Below are 12,993 nucleotides of genomic sequence, written 5' to 3'. Positions count from 1 at the left end.
TATATGAAGACAAAAACTAGCTGATGATGTGGTCAAGTGATTAGCATGATCATGTAGTTGTTATGATGTTGTGTTTTGGCGTGTTGATGTGTTGTCATGGGAAGGTTGGGAAAGTTGGAAAGTTGACCATGTGGTCGACCCTGCGAGGCTGAGGTTGGAGAATTTCCATTGGTTGAGAGACCCATAACCCGTGCTCACTGTAATCCATACCTTCTATACAACATTCAATAGGCCTAAGAAATGGTCAAACTTCTCCTCAAGGAGATGGTGCCGCTGTTACAACAACCAGCTCATGCTTCACCTCATATAAGTAGCGCCTTGATAAGAGCACCAGTCACCCCTGCATCAGTGCTGTCGTAGCCCTAGGTATGGAGCAGCTCCGGGCAGAGCAATCCCCGGAAATCCCCCACAAAGCTCGCCGCCGAGACTCACTTCTGGGGACCGGCGGGGTAATTGCTCTTCGTGGTTGATCCGAATTTACGTCTTGTTATCTTTATCACTACGAATGGTCGCCATGGAGGTCCCTCAATTCGAACCCTGGGATTTGCAGCCGATGGTGTCATACCGACCTTCAAGATCGCGTTCGCAGCTGGAGAGGGAGAATGAAGAGCTTCTGAGGAAGGTCCAAGTGCTTCAAGCGCAATGCCAAACGCTTGCCGCCCGCAACCAAGAATTAGCCCATCTATATCTCCAGGCGTCTTGCCAGTTGGTGGATGTAGAATTACCAGACTGCAGCAGTCATCTACAACATTCACGAAACGATGGAAGTACATCGTGCTTCATGTCCAACGACATGCCACGATTGGACGTGGTTCCTCCTCAGCCGTCCCAGGCCCTCCAAGGTTATCCTGCCAGAGACTCTCGACATAGGACGACGAGTTATACACGGATTGCATCAGTCCACTCGTCTTCAAGGCCAGAGCCACAGCTTTGGGACCACCATTATTTGCCAAATTTGGCCCGGATGCAGAACGCCGAACCCTCAGCGTTAGATGGTGATTTTTTCAATGATTTAACAAATCAATACTGCTGGCAATCTAATGAATGGGAGCCGCAAGCAACGTCTGGACATTACTGTGCCATGAAAACGGACATTATCAACGACAATGTTTTGGATGCGGACGACACGACGAATGCACAACTAGGGCAACAACCGCGGTCTCTCCAGTCACCAGACTATACGTTGCATGACAGCAGCATGTGGCTCTCGCAACCGCCGGACGCTCCTACAAAAGACTTTTTTCAGGACAATTTGCCGCCGCTTCTGTCTACTGGATCTTCTCTTACCAACGCTAACGTTGAAAATGATATCAGCAACGACGACGACATCCAAGTCGTTGAAGGTTTGTTTGATTACAGTACAACTCCAATACCAACGCTACGTAATCTCCAAGTCGTCCCAGATTTAAGAACGGGTTACAATTCTGGCGTCGGCCAGGAGGCCCGCTGCAAACTGGATCAGTATATCACCACTCTATACCAGGTTCTTAGTCATCACGCACAGAACCCGTCGTTGACCATGAAACACCGAGCCAAGTTGTGCGCGGAGGGAGTCCTTTGGGTGGTGCGCGAGGCTTGGCCGGAAGCCGCCCATTTTTGGAAGACCACGGCCTCGTTCATAGGGTTCTTCCAGTCTGAAATGTGGCGCAACTTTCCCAACGAGGCGGTCTACGGACAGATGCACCCGTCTTACTGCCCGACTCCTCGACAGCTGACGGTCCCCCACTCGCCGTTGATCGATTGGCTGCCATGGCCCGAACTCCGGGAGAAATTGATCGAACAGCAGGACAACTTCGACGTGGATCTGGTCTGTAAGATTGCCATTCAAAACGTCGTTGCACATCGAACAACGTCGTCTTCGGTCCCAGCAGGGGTAGCAGCACGCAATAACAATAATAATGATAGGTCATCAGTCGCTCAAGGATCCGAGTCGACAAAAACAACTACAAAAACAACTCCACCTCCGAGGCTTTCCGACAGACCAAAAAGATCGTCAACAACAACAGCTACTGCTACCTCTTTTCGGGTCTGGGACCTTTGCCTCCTGGAAGAAAAGGCCGGGTTTTGCCCCCCGGTGACGAGCAGCACGGGACTCGTGTATACTCCTGCGTCTGCCGAGGTGAAGGCAATAGAAAAGGCGTACGGTCTCGAGTATAGCAATTTCGAGACCCAGAAGCTGCATCCCCGGTTCTTTGAGACCTTTCCGACCCTGTTCGTCGCTAGCGCCGTGTCGCATTACGTGGTTCAGGACTTACCCGTGGCCGTCGAGGTTGCCGCGGGGAGAGGTGACATTCTGGGAGCTCCACAAAAGTTCTCGCCCGCGGCTGGGGACAGGCTACAAACCCTGATAAACCGAGTGCTCGAGACACTAACGTAGGCTGGTCCAGGTCAGGATGTCAGGTTTCCGGGGGAGAGAGCTGGAGGGAGCTGGGGGAGGGAAGGAGAGGGGCGCCAAGAGACCCTCACTTCTAACCAGAGTTTTGACAGCGAAAATGTAACAGTTCTGTAACATTGGCAAGAAGGAAGGGGGGTATTCCCGCCGCCTTCGTCAGCTGTTGGAAGACGTAGATGAAGCCAGGAAAGTTGCACTTTTCGGTAACAAGGAGAAGTACTATGACCATTGACTGGCAATGCAGTGGCGACATGCTTCGGCCCACCGTCCCCAATCTTCCCCACGACAGCCGGAAGTGAGGTTAGACTGGGCTTTTGTCGACAGGCCAATCACCCTTCGGCATGTTCCATTTAGCTATGCTTGAGGAAACAAATGCCCACGATACGCCCTGACAGCAGGAAAAAGGTTGTTGGCTTTCAATCGGCGGTTCTAGTGGGGGGAGGAGAAGGAGGAATGTACTACCAGAGATTTCCATGTGCTTTTGTGGGGGAGAGAAAGGGGGGCCCCATGGATTGATAGTTCCCTCTAGTCACAGACTGGTAACGCGATGATGATGCTGTAAGGTATATATATATACAAGATAGACAGACATCTGACGAGTTCACCTACTTACTGTACCAAGGTACATACAAATAGCATTAGAAACGACGACGACGACGACGACGACGACGACGACGACGACGACGACGACGGTCCCATCCATCCAACGCATACCGAACCAACTACGATGATTCTCGATACACCAATTTCCAAGACATTCTCCAATGATGGTTGGCTCTGGCACCTCCCTACAATCATTCTTCTTCTCTCCGTACTAGGGGTGTTGCAGGCACTTTGGATTTTGTACTGTCGCTTGTTCCACCCGTTCGCCGGCATTCCAGGGCCTTTTTTCGCATCCTTCTCTCGGATGTGGATCGGGTCAGCCGTCTCCAGCGGCCGAGCCGAACATCTCGAGCGGGCTTTACACAAACAGCACGGGCCCCTCGTTCGCATCGCCCACAACGAGGTCTCCGTGTCGGACCCGTCAGCAGTGAAGATCATCTACAATATCAAGTCCGGTTTCACAAAGACCGACTTTTACCCTCCTTTCGCTCCCAACGTCAGTCCACATGGGGACCTCTTCACGCAACTCGACGAGGTCAAGCACGCCGACCGGAGGAAGTACGTCAACGCGGTATACTCCATGTCCACGATCCTAGAAAGCGAGACGTACATCAACGCGTGTACGGACGTGTTTCTCGAAAAGATGGGACGATTTGCGGCGGAGTCCAAAGAGATCGATTTCGGTGAATGGATACAGTGGTGCGTTATTGAGTTGTATCGCTGAGAACACGAAAACGACCCTTTCTTCCCCTCTTTTGGGCCACATCATTGTTATGTTCCTGTGGCGCTGACAGGCAGATTCGTACACACAGGTACGCCTTCGACGTGATCGGAGAGTTGTTTTTTTGGACAACAGTTCGGTTTCATGCGAGACGAGCATGACTATGGAAGATATATCCAAAGTCTGGATACTTTACTTCCCGGAATAGCTTTGTCATGCGTGCTGCCGGCGTGGCTGCGACCTTTCCATTCGAGCATCGGCATGATTTTCCCAACCATCCGAGACTCAATTCGAGGCTTTGACGAGATTCGAGCTGCAGGGAGATCATGGACCAACGTCCGACGGGAGCAGATGAAAGCCGGCACCGTCGAAAGGGTGGACTTGCTCGATAAGCTCTTCAAGATAATGGAAAATAAAGATGGGTTCGGTATCCCCGAGATACAGAATGAAGCCTGCGTTGCCATGTAAGCGAGAGAAAACCCTGCCAGATCCTTTGCGCGCTACATACACAGGGTTAGAAGGCCGATGGAAACTAATGGTTATACCCATACACAGTTTTGCCGGTAGCGACACAACGGCTATTGCCATCAGATCAATCTTCTATCATCTAATGCAACGTCCAGAATGTATGCAAAAGCTTGTGGCTGAGATTGATGAATTCACTGCCCAGGGGCTGTTGTCCGAGCCGCACATTCGATACAACGAAGCAATAAAGATGCCATACTTGGTCGCCTGCTGCAAGGAGGGTATGCGGCTTCATCCAAGCGTCGGCCTTGGAATGCCGCGCCATGTACCTGCCGGTGGGGTGACCATCTCTGGTCGGTACTTCCCCGCTGGGAGTCGTGTGTCCATCAACGCGGCCGTTTTTCACTATGACGAGTCCATATTTGGACCTGACGCGGCCGAATTCAACCCGGATAGATGGATCAAGGGCGACGCCTCTTTGATGGATCGGCATATGCTTCACTTCGGAGGTGGTTCGAGAACTTGTATTGGCAAGAATGTGAGTTGTCCGCCCTGGGCGATTCCAAAACACCCTTCCGACGAGTCTGATCGAAAACTCACTTTCTCATTTACTGTACAGATCTCTCTTGCTGAGATGCACAAACTTATTCCAGCCTTCTTGAGGAGGTTCAAGGTCGAGCTTGCCGACCCAAAAAGAAGTTGGAAAACTCAAAACTACTGGTTCAACAAGCAGACAGGTATATGTGTCCATGTGAAGACTAGATAGTCCTCGCAAATCAGTGGAAGTGCGCAAGCATCCATTGGCGCCCATGTTCCATGGTACAATGCAGTGCGTGACCAATGGAGTGGTGTTGGCTGAGGGCAGAGCGTTGGGTCGTAGTAATCAACAGAAGCCGATGGACCGTTTTGGCGTGCACTTCGCTCAGTTCGGTGTCGATGATTTTCAGTTTCGGCGAGCCTGAACATAAGCAGTCGTAGTATTCTGTGCGACCATGGGGTTTTGATCTTGTTGTTGAACAGCCTGTCCACGGCGCTTCGTTTGATGGGTGATAGTACAACTAACATGCAAGGATTGACATAATTCACACGGCTTCTGCTCACTGCATCGAGCCTTGAGAGTAGCACAGCTGTCGCAGGCTGCGGTTATGCGAATCGGAGATCCAGCGACATTGTTGTTGTCACGTGAAGCATGTAGTCGGACATGGCGCATCAGTGCGTCCTTTCGGGTGAAGCGGTAGTTGCAGAGTGGGCAAAAGAAAGGGCGTACTGTTGTATGGCTAAGTTGATGGCGATCTCGGTGCTCTTTCCGACGAAACACCTTATGACATTGGTCGCAGAGGTAATCATCGGGCATCTTGATTGAGGGGGCATCAACGACGTCTACAGCGCGGTATGAGCGTACTGAAAGAAGGCAAACTTGTCGTGGTGAAAAGTTGAGCAGGTTCGGCGCCCTATCAGAAGCCAAGGTATGGCTGAGATGCTCGTGGCTCACTCTGGAGCTGGGAAGAGAGTGGTTTTGTCGTATGAAGGTATGAACATGAGTGATACGAAGCTTGTCAAGTTCTAATTACATGAGTGAAGCCTCCTTGTGCCCGAGGAATAGCACTAAACCTAATTAGGTAGGCACACTTCATTCTCACTACCTTTCCACGTACCAAGCCAGGTCGTTTCCTTTTTGCAACTCATATTCCAGGAATCCATTGCCCAAGAATCGAAAACGGTTCTTGTCTCTGGTCACAATTTCAAAGTCTTCGGGTCGCAGGTCTTGGATGAGCCGCTTGAACAACAATGCGCTGCCGGCAAATGTGGCCGTCACGCGGCCGTCGACGGTGTTGTTTTTGTACCAGCTCCGACAGGCCCCGGTCCAGGTCAATGTCTTGTGGATCTGGTCCGAATAGACAATCAACTCATCCACGGCACTCTGCTTGGGGACAACGGCTTTGATGTCCTCCGAGGCAATCTTCCGGATCCACTTGATCATGTACTCGGCACTCCATCCCAGACTCTCCATCAAAGAGCCATGGCCTATTAATGCGTTCGGGCCGGTGAACATGAAATAGTTGGGCATGTCAGGGGATGCGAGTGAGAAGTAGGACGAAGGCTCCTCTGCCCATTTGTCCGCGAGATTCACCGCGTTACGACCAACGACGGGGTACTGAGGACGATAGGAGACGTCGAATCCGGTGGCACAAACAACTGGTTTGAGAGCACTGAGATTAGCTTTTGTCTGATATCTTAAAGCGAAAGTGTGTCAAGAATGTGTGTAACCTTACCAACATCCACCTTGTACGTCTTCCCGTCGGTGGTGACGATGCTGTCGGCATCGATGCGTGTGATAGGGCTTTGGGTGAGCTCAACGTCGTCGCGCAAGAAGGATTCGAGATAGCCTTCGCCAGGTGTAATCCTCCGACAACCTAGCTCCCACTTCGGAATGAGTACCTCGCATAACCTCGGGTCGTTCTGTAATTTGCTCATCATCTGTGCACGAGCAAGGTCATAGATCTGTTTATTGAGCTCTGAACCCTTTAAAAACTATGGTGTCTGTCAGTGTCTGCAATTTCCAAAGTACATAGCCTGCGGTTGTTATTGCCGTACCATTTTGAAACCGTCGTTGATATTGTGTATGATCTTTTTTCGATATTCATGGTGTTTCTGAGGATTGTTCAAAAAGTCTTCCCTCTCTTCGTCGGTGTACTCCGGGTTATATGCAGGGTCATCTTTGCCCAGGAGCGACGCCGGGTTCATGGTGCTGACCACCCATGTAGGCCCTCGTTGGAAGCTTGTCACCTTCGTGCCAGGTAGCTTGGCCAACTGGGGCAGGATCTGGATTCCAGATGAACCGTTGCCTATCACAGCAATTCTTTTGTTGCTGTAGTCATATTCGTGGTCCCAACTGGCCGAGTGGACCTTCTTGCCCGGAAATTGCGACAATCCAGGAATCGACGGCCACTTCCAGGTGCTGTTAAGCTCACAAGTCAGTCTCAGATCTCTAGAACTCGATATAATTTCTCCTGGAGTTAGCGAGCTCACTTCAGGAAACCTTGCGCTGATATCAAGATATCCGCATAGTCCTCTACAACCGTGCCGTTATGCTCGACCATCACCTGCCACCGACCGCGATCTTCTTGCCAATAGGCGCCAGTAACACGATGATTGTACTTTACGTCCCGCTCGAGGTTCCACTTCTGAGCTGTTTTCTTCATGTATGCCCATATTTCAGGGCCGGTCGAGAAGAACCGAGTCCAGCTAGGGTTGGGGTCAAACGGAAAAGCCTCCGCTGGTCAGCAACATAAAGCAACCGGCCATTGCGGCATTGAGGAACGTACGTAAATGTGCGACGGCACATCGCAGACAACGCCCGGGTAGGTGTTCACCAACCAAGTGCCGCCCAACTCGGGCCTGACTTCGTAGATTGTGTGGTCAATCATGTCGGCGAGGTCGGGATGCTGGTGCTGGAACTTGTGGGCTAGGGTGAGGCCTGAATAGCCAGCACCAATCGTGACGACACGAAGCTTTCTGGGGGTGTATGCTGGCAGAGGTTTCAATACTGTGCTCGCATCTTTCAGACTCTGGAAACCGCCGGCATGGGCAGTTGGCTCAGGGACCGCATCAGACCTGACACCACAGCCGTTGCTGCTGCCATTGGGCGTGCTTTTGATCGCGCTAATTGTGACCCCGTTGGTCTCACTTTGGTGCGCCATTGTCATGTGGTAAGTGAACAAATCGCAGTTGGAAGTGCATGGCAAGTAGAAGTGGCATCAAGTCCTAGAATAAATCCAATCCCCTCAGGTTGTGACGAAGACCGAGGTTAGTGCCATGTACAGCCTTGCCGGCGGAATGACCTTGGTAGCCGCCTCCAATGCGGAGGAGTCGCGAGCGAGTGTGGAGTATGTAGGGATACCCGAGGCGGGTAAATCTAGATCGTATCCTTCCATTCCTCGAGGCAATCAGGTTCCCTTTCGCCGAAAAGAATCAAAACTAAACGGCCGTGGACGAGGAACATGATTTGGCATATGATTAATGATCTTGAGATCGACCAAGGTAGAATACCTCCCTCGCCGAAAAGCTCTCCGCAAGGCTCAGGCTCGCGCCGCCGCCGCTATGATGTCTCCACGCGCCGGGGAAGTTTTAATCACCCGATATATGCTTCGAGCAGATATCGGTGTTGTGAGCAACAGTCTGCATTCGCGTATTCAACTATTCGCTCTAACTCCTTCGTCAAACACCCTTCATCCAAGTGCTGCTCCTGCGCTCAACGGCAGCACTCACTACGCAGATTGCTCACCGCCGCCAGACCATAATCCGGCCGGATATGGGTTCCATAGGTGAGTGCCGCGAGTATGATGCCATACTTGTCGGTGCCGGCTTCGGAGGCTACACAATGCTCCCGAAGCTGCGTAGATTGGGGCTTCGAGCCAAGATTTTTGAACGTGGATCTGGCTCTGGAGGTGTTTGGTTAGTTTTTTCCTCGGTGAGAAAACGTTTAAACAGACTGACTGAAGATTGCTACAGGCATTGGAATCAGTGTATGTGAAGTGAACTTCCATAGCTGGCAAGAAACTCATCATTTCAGACCCCGGTGCTCGCGTTGACAGCGACTCACCGGCTTACCAGTTCTTCGATCGGGAGATTTGGGAGGATTTCACCTTCTCTGAACGTTTCCCTGGGTTCCGCGAATTACAAAAGTACTTTCAGCATGTGGAGAAAAAATGGGACCTTCGAAGAGATATTGAGTATCACAAAAACGTCACTTACGCCCGCTGGGATCATGAGAGTCGACGCTGGATGGTAGGCTGTTCTGACGGAACGACGACGCGATGCAAATGGCTGTTCGCGAACGTGGGCTTCGCAGCTAAGGAGTACGTTCGTCGAGGTCCCCATACAATATATCTGCGGAATGACTGAGCGGAGTACAGGTACAAACCGTATCTCAAGGGTTCTGTCGAGTTTCAAGGTGAGATATTCCACACGGCGCATTGGCCACACCACGATGTCGCCCTCAAAGACAAACGTATCGCCGTCATCGGGACTGGGGCCAGTGGGATTCAGGTTATTCAAGAAGCCGGTAAAGTCTGCAAGCATCTCACGGTGTATCAACGCACCCCGAATTTCTGGTGAGCTTGCCTCCTATCCGAAGCCCAACGCTCTCTGAACATCCTCAGTCTGCCGATGCAACAGCGTCGTCTGGATCCCGTCGAAGAGCAGAGAAGGAAAGATAGCGGCCTCTACGAGGCAGCCTTCAAAGCATGCGAAAAGACCTCTGCTGGTGTGCCGTACGAAACGAATGACCGTAAGACCTTCGACGACACTAGTGAAGAGCGAGAGGCGTACTGGAGTCGCCTCATACAAGACGGTGGTTTTAAATTTTGGGTCGCAGGTTACGCTGACCTGACCTTGGACCAAAGAGCCAACGACGCCGCCTATGACTTTTGGCGCCGCATGGTACTTAAACGCATCAAGGATCCCCAGAAAGCCCGGCTGTTGGCGCCGGAGGTTCCACCGCATCCTTTTGGCGCAAAGCGTCCGTCGCTGGAACAAGACTACTTCGAGGTACTCAGTCAGCCAAATGTCGACATCGTCGACCTGAACGAGTTCCCTATCCAGGAACTCAACAAACAGGGGATTCGCACGGCGGCTGGAAAAGTCGATGTGGACTTGATTGTTCTCGCAACCGGCTTCGACGGCTTGACGGGTGGCTTCATGGACATCGACCTCCAAGGGGTTGATGGAAGAACCCTGAAACGATACTGGAGTGACGGAGTCAAAACCTCCATGGGCGTCGCGATCCCCGGGTTTCCCAACCTGTTCTTCCTGTTTGGACCACAAGCACCATCAACATTCTCGTAGGCAAATGTCCTTTTGCATTAAGCGCTCTTGAGCTAACAGTAATATCTTCTCAGGAATGGTCCGACCTGTATTCAATTTCAGGGCCGATGGTTCGAAAAACTAGTCCAGAAAATGCTCGCCGAGGGCATAGAAACATTGGAACCCACGGAGGAAGCAGCAGACAGTTGGGTGAAGAAGATTGGTGAGCGATGGGAAGCAACTCTACTCCCTCGGGGCAAGATAAGTGTATCTGCTGCTCAAAAAGGTGTACTTCGCTGACATTTCCCACAGCTGGTGGACTGGTGCAAACATCCCGGGCAAAAAGGTGCAGCCTCTCAGCTGGGCAGGGGGGCTCCCTTCATATATGCAGATGCTGGAAGAGACTTTGGAGAAGGAATATCAAGGTTGGATCATTGGAAGACAGTCACGCGAGTTACCAGTGTCCTGAGTTGTGTAAATGAAATGTGACCCGGGTTGGAAAGGGGTTTTTTGATTACAGAAAACTACAACGACCGGTTCGGAGATGGCGTAGCTTGTGCGGCGCAGCGATTACAGTAGACATAGTGAGACTTGATAACAGGGTTTGCGAGATCTTTGAGGCTGTCACCTTCCGCCTTAAGTCACTTACTGGTCATTCCATGTGGTAGGCTGGCCCCACAGTTACGTGGAAGTGTTCGCTCGTCACCTCTACAAAACCTGTCCTCCCGATGTGACTCTAAGTTTACAGGAGCAAGTTTCAGTCAAAAGTCGATTATTTCTAGGTGTAAGGCTAAGATTTGTGACACCCATGCTTTGTCTATACAATAGTTCAGCCTTGCGTAGGCTTGCCGACCTGTCAATCATGCACGCTATATGGGATCATTTCTCCGGCCAAGCGATCAGTGGCCATATCTCCGCGATCTTTCCCCCTTGGAACCGAAAGAAGACATGCTCGTAGAACACCACACGATGTTGGCCCAACTTCTTGCTCAGAGAATCATAGCTCAGCCGAAATCTTGCTGAGACCGTTCCGTTCAGGTCGCTTGAGCAACCGTCATCCACAACTAGCATCTCTAGATCAAGGCGAAAATTGGCGAGTTGCCCAACAACTCCACCGATCATTCTGCCATAATCTTCGCTGGTCATCGGCGGCTGTGCGTTGTAAATAACGCCGTCATGGACAAACTCTGGTAGCTGTGAGAACCTGCGCTCGCTCATGCAGGCTGCGTATCTGGAACAAATTGCACGGATATCCATTGATTCTGGCGCATTAGATGATTGGTCAGGTAGAATATTTGGCGTCAGGAACGAAAAAAGGCGGCCTGAGTATTCGGTCAAAGAATATCATGCGGGAGGTCACAGTGAGATCAAAATTTATAGCAGCTAGAGCATCATTCCTCGCCCTTACTTGGACAATCTTTTCGTCAAAGAGTAGTTTCGGCGAAAATTCATTAACAACCTTGGAGAGATACTGATATGCGCATGCTGGTGGGTCACCAGCCCGTCAATGCTACATTCAATATACTATCCACCGTGAAGCCGCACTTGATCTCCTCCACATATCATCATTTTCATTACTGACGGTCGGACGTGTGCGTTTCTTATTCATGCAAGGTTGAAGTCTACCACTATGCGCCTACAGACATCAGCGACCCATTTTTCATGCTTGTTCAGAGCTCACCCTGCAACTTGTCCACGTTTCAACCTTTGGACTGCTTCATTGAACTTGCTCAGCCCAACCACAACAGGCTCGAGGTGGATCTTTCCTGAAATAAACTGTAAATATCATTGCTTCATCTGTCATCATTGTAAGTGTCTCACCTCGTTTCGCAAAGTCCAGTGTCGTAGCTATATCCTTCCGACCGCTCGACAGGGTACCCTTGATTGATTGGTTCTTCAAGCAAAGCTGAGTAGGATCCGCATCAATGTGATATCTGCCCTTGGGCGGCAGTCCGACGCTGTATCCAACTCAATTTATCTATTGTTTTCATCAAATAGAAGATACAAGGAGTTTTGACATACCACATTACCACTCCACCGATACGTGAACCAAGGTAGTCAAGCGAGACGGGATAAGCCTGTACAGCTAAAGTGATTCATATCAGATCCAACCACGAACACAAATCACAGCTTCAAGTAGTTCACTTACCACTAACAAACACGCCGTGAGCACCTCCATTGGTGATTTCCAAGATCTTTTGGACCGGGTCTGACTCGGTCACAAAATCGACAAAATACTCAGCACCAAGGCTGAGCGAGAGGCATCGGCGACTTTCGCCCGTATCAACCACAACAGGTCGTATACCCATGGCGCAAGACAGCTGTACACCTTGGATGCCTGTTCCACCACCTCCACCAGGAAAGACAGCCCAGTCGCCGGCTCTGAGTCCGGATTCTTTCAGAGAAGAGTACATGGTACCTGCAGAGCACATGGCAGGCCCTGCCACGTAGTCAGAAACTTCCTGATCAATGCCTTTAGCTGGAGAACATCAGACATCGGCCTGGTCAAGATACCTCGGGAATTGGCTAGATTCACAAAGTTGTATCAGTATCTACGCGTTCAGTTCCAATGAGGATGTGCTCATCTGCAATTTGCAACGCACATGAACAAAGCCTTCTGGGACAGCACAATACTGCTTGTAAGTTCCTGCCAGAAATTAACACACAAGCTTCTTCAGGGAGAGGGAGGAAGTCCTTGGGCTGTACCGTCAATTGTCCCACCCGTATAGACTGCTTGCTGACAGTATGTCTCCCTTCCAGACTTGCAGGAGTCGCACAAGCTGCATGTGCTATGTATTGGACCATATGCCGCTCGTTGGCCGACTTTAAAACTCTTCACACTGTCGCCAACCTTCACAATTACTCCAGCGCCTTCGTGGCCTGCACAAGAAAGACACAGCTCCGACATCTTTGGGAACGTCCAATCATTCATCATAAAATGCACGTCGGTCAGGCACAGTCCGGTTACATTGAGCTTGATGAGAACTTCCGATGGCCCTGTAAACAT

At 50.9% G+C, this 12,993-nt stretch overlaps 3 protein-coding genes across 3 annotated transcripts; 2 read left to right on the top strand and 1 right to left on the bottom strand.

The window, feature by feature from the left end:
* Positions 1–3,299: 3,299 nt before the first annotated feature.
* Positions 3,300–5,143, top strand: PV06_02065 (uncharacterized protein; the record flags this gene model as incomplete). Its single annotated transcript, XM_016402712.1, has 5 exons — positions 3,300–3,698; positions 3,852–4,180; positions 4,272–4,719; positions 4,801–4,918; positions 4,944–5,143. The coding sequence occupies 5 exons, from the start codon at positions 3,300–3,302 to the stop codon at positions 5,141–5,143; spliced, it is 1,494 nt and encodes a 497-aa protein (XP_016266609.1).
* A 3,350-nt stretch (positions 5,144–8,493) lies between these two features.
* On the top strand, positions 8,494–10,455 carry PV06_02064 (uncharacterized protein; the record flags this gene model as incomplete). The annotated part of the gene is made up of 6 exons (XM_016402711.1): positions 8,494–8,636; positions 8,694–8,707; positions 8,755–9,040; positions 9,098–9,295; positions 9,344–10,024; positions 10,299–10,455. The coding sequence occupies 6 exons, from the start codon at positions 8,494–8,496 to the stop codon at positions 10,453–10,455; spliced, it is 1,479 nt and encodes a 492-aa protein (XP_016266608.1).
* Positions 10,456–11,591: 1,136 nt separating this feature from the next.
* Positions 11,592–12,993, bottom strand: PV06_02063 (uncharacterized protein; the record flags this gene model as incomplete). The annotated part of the gene is made up of 7 exons (XM_016402710.1): positions 11,592–11,622; positions 11,668–11,752; positions 11,808–11,944; positions 12,009–12,072; positions 12,136–12,459; positions 12,586–12,633; positions 12,693–12,993. The coding sequence occupies 7 exons, from the start codon at positions 12,991–12,993 to the stop codon at positions 11,592–11,594; spliced, it is 990 nt and encodes a 329-aa protein (XP_016266607.1).

The sequence above is a fragment of the Exophiala oligosperma genome, assembly GCF_000835515.1.
Source record: "Exophiala oligosperma strain CBS 72588 unplaced genomic scaffold supercont1.2, whole genome shotgun sequence".
Taxonomy (NCBI): domain Eukaryota; kingdom Fungi; phylum Ascomycota; class Eurotiomycetes; order Chaetothyriales; family Herpotrichiellaceae; genus Exophiala; species Exophiala oligosperma.
Note: the sequence above shows the minus strand (reverse complement) of the source record. Positions and strands in the feature narration are given on the sequence as shown.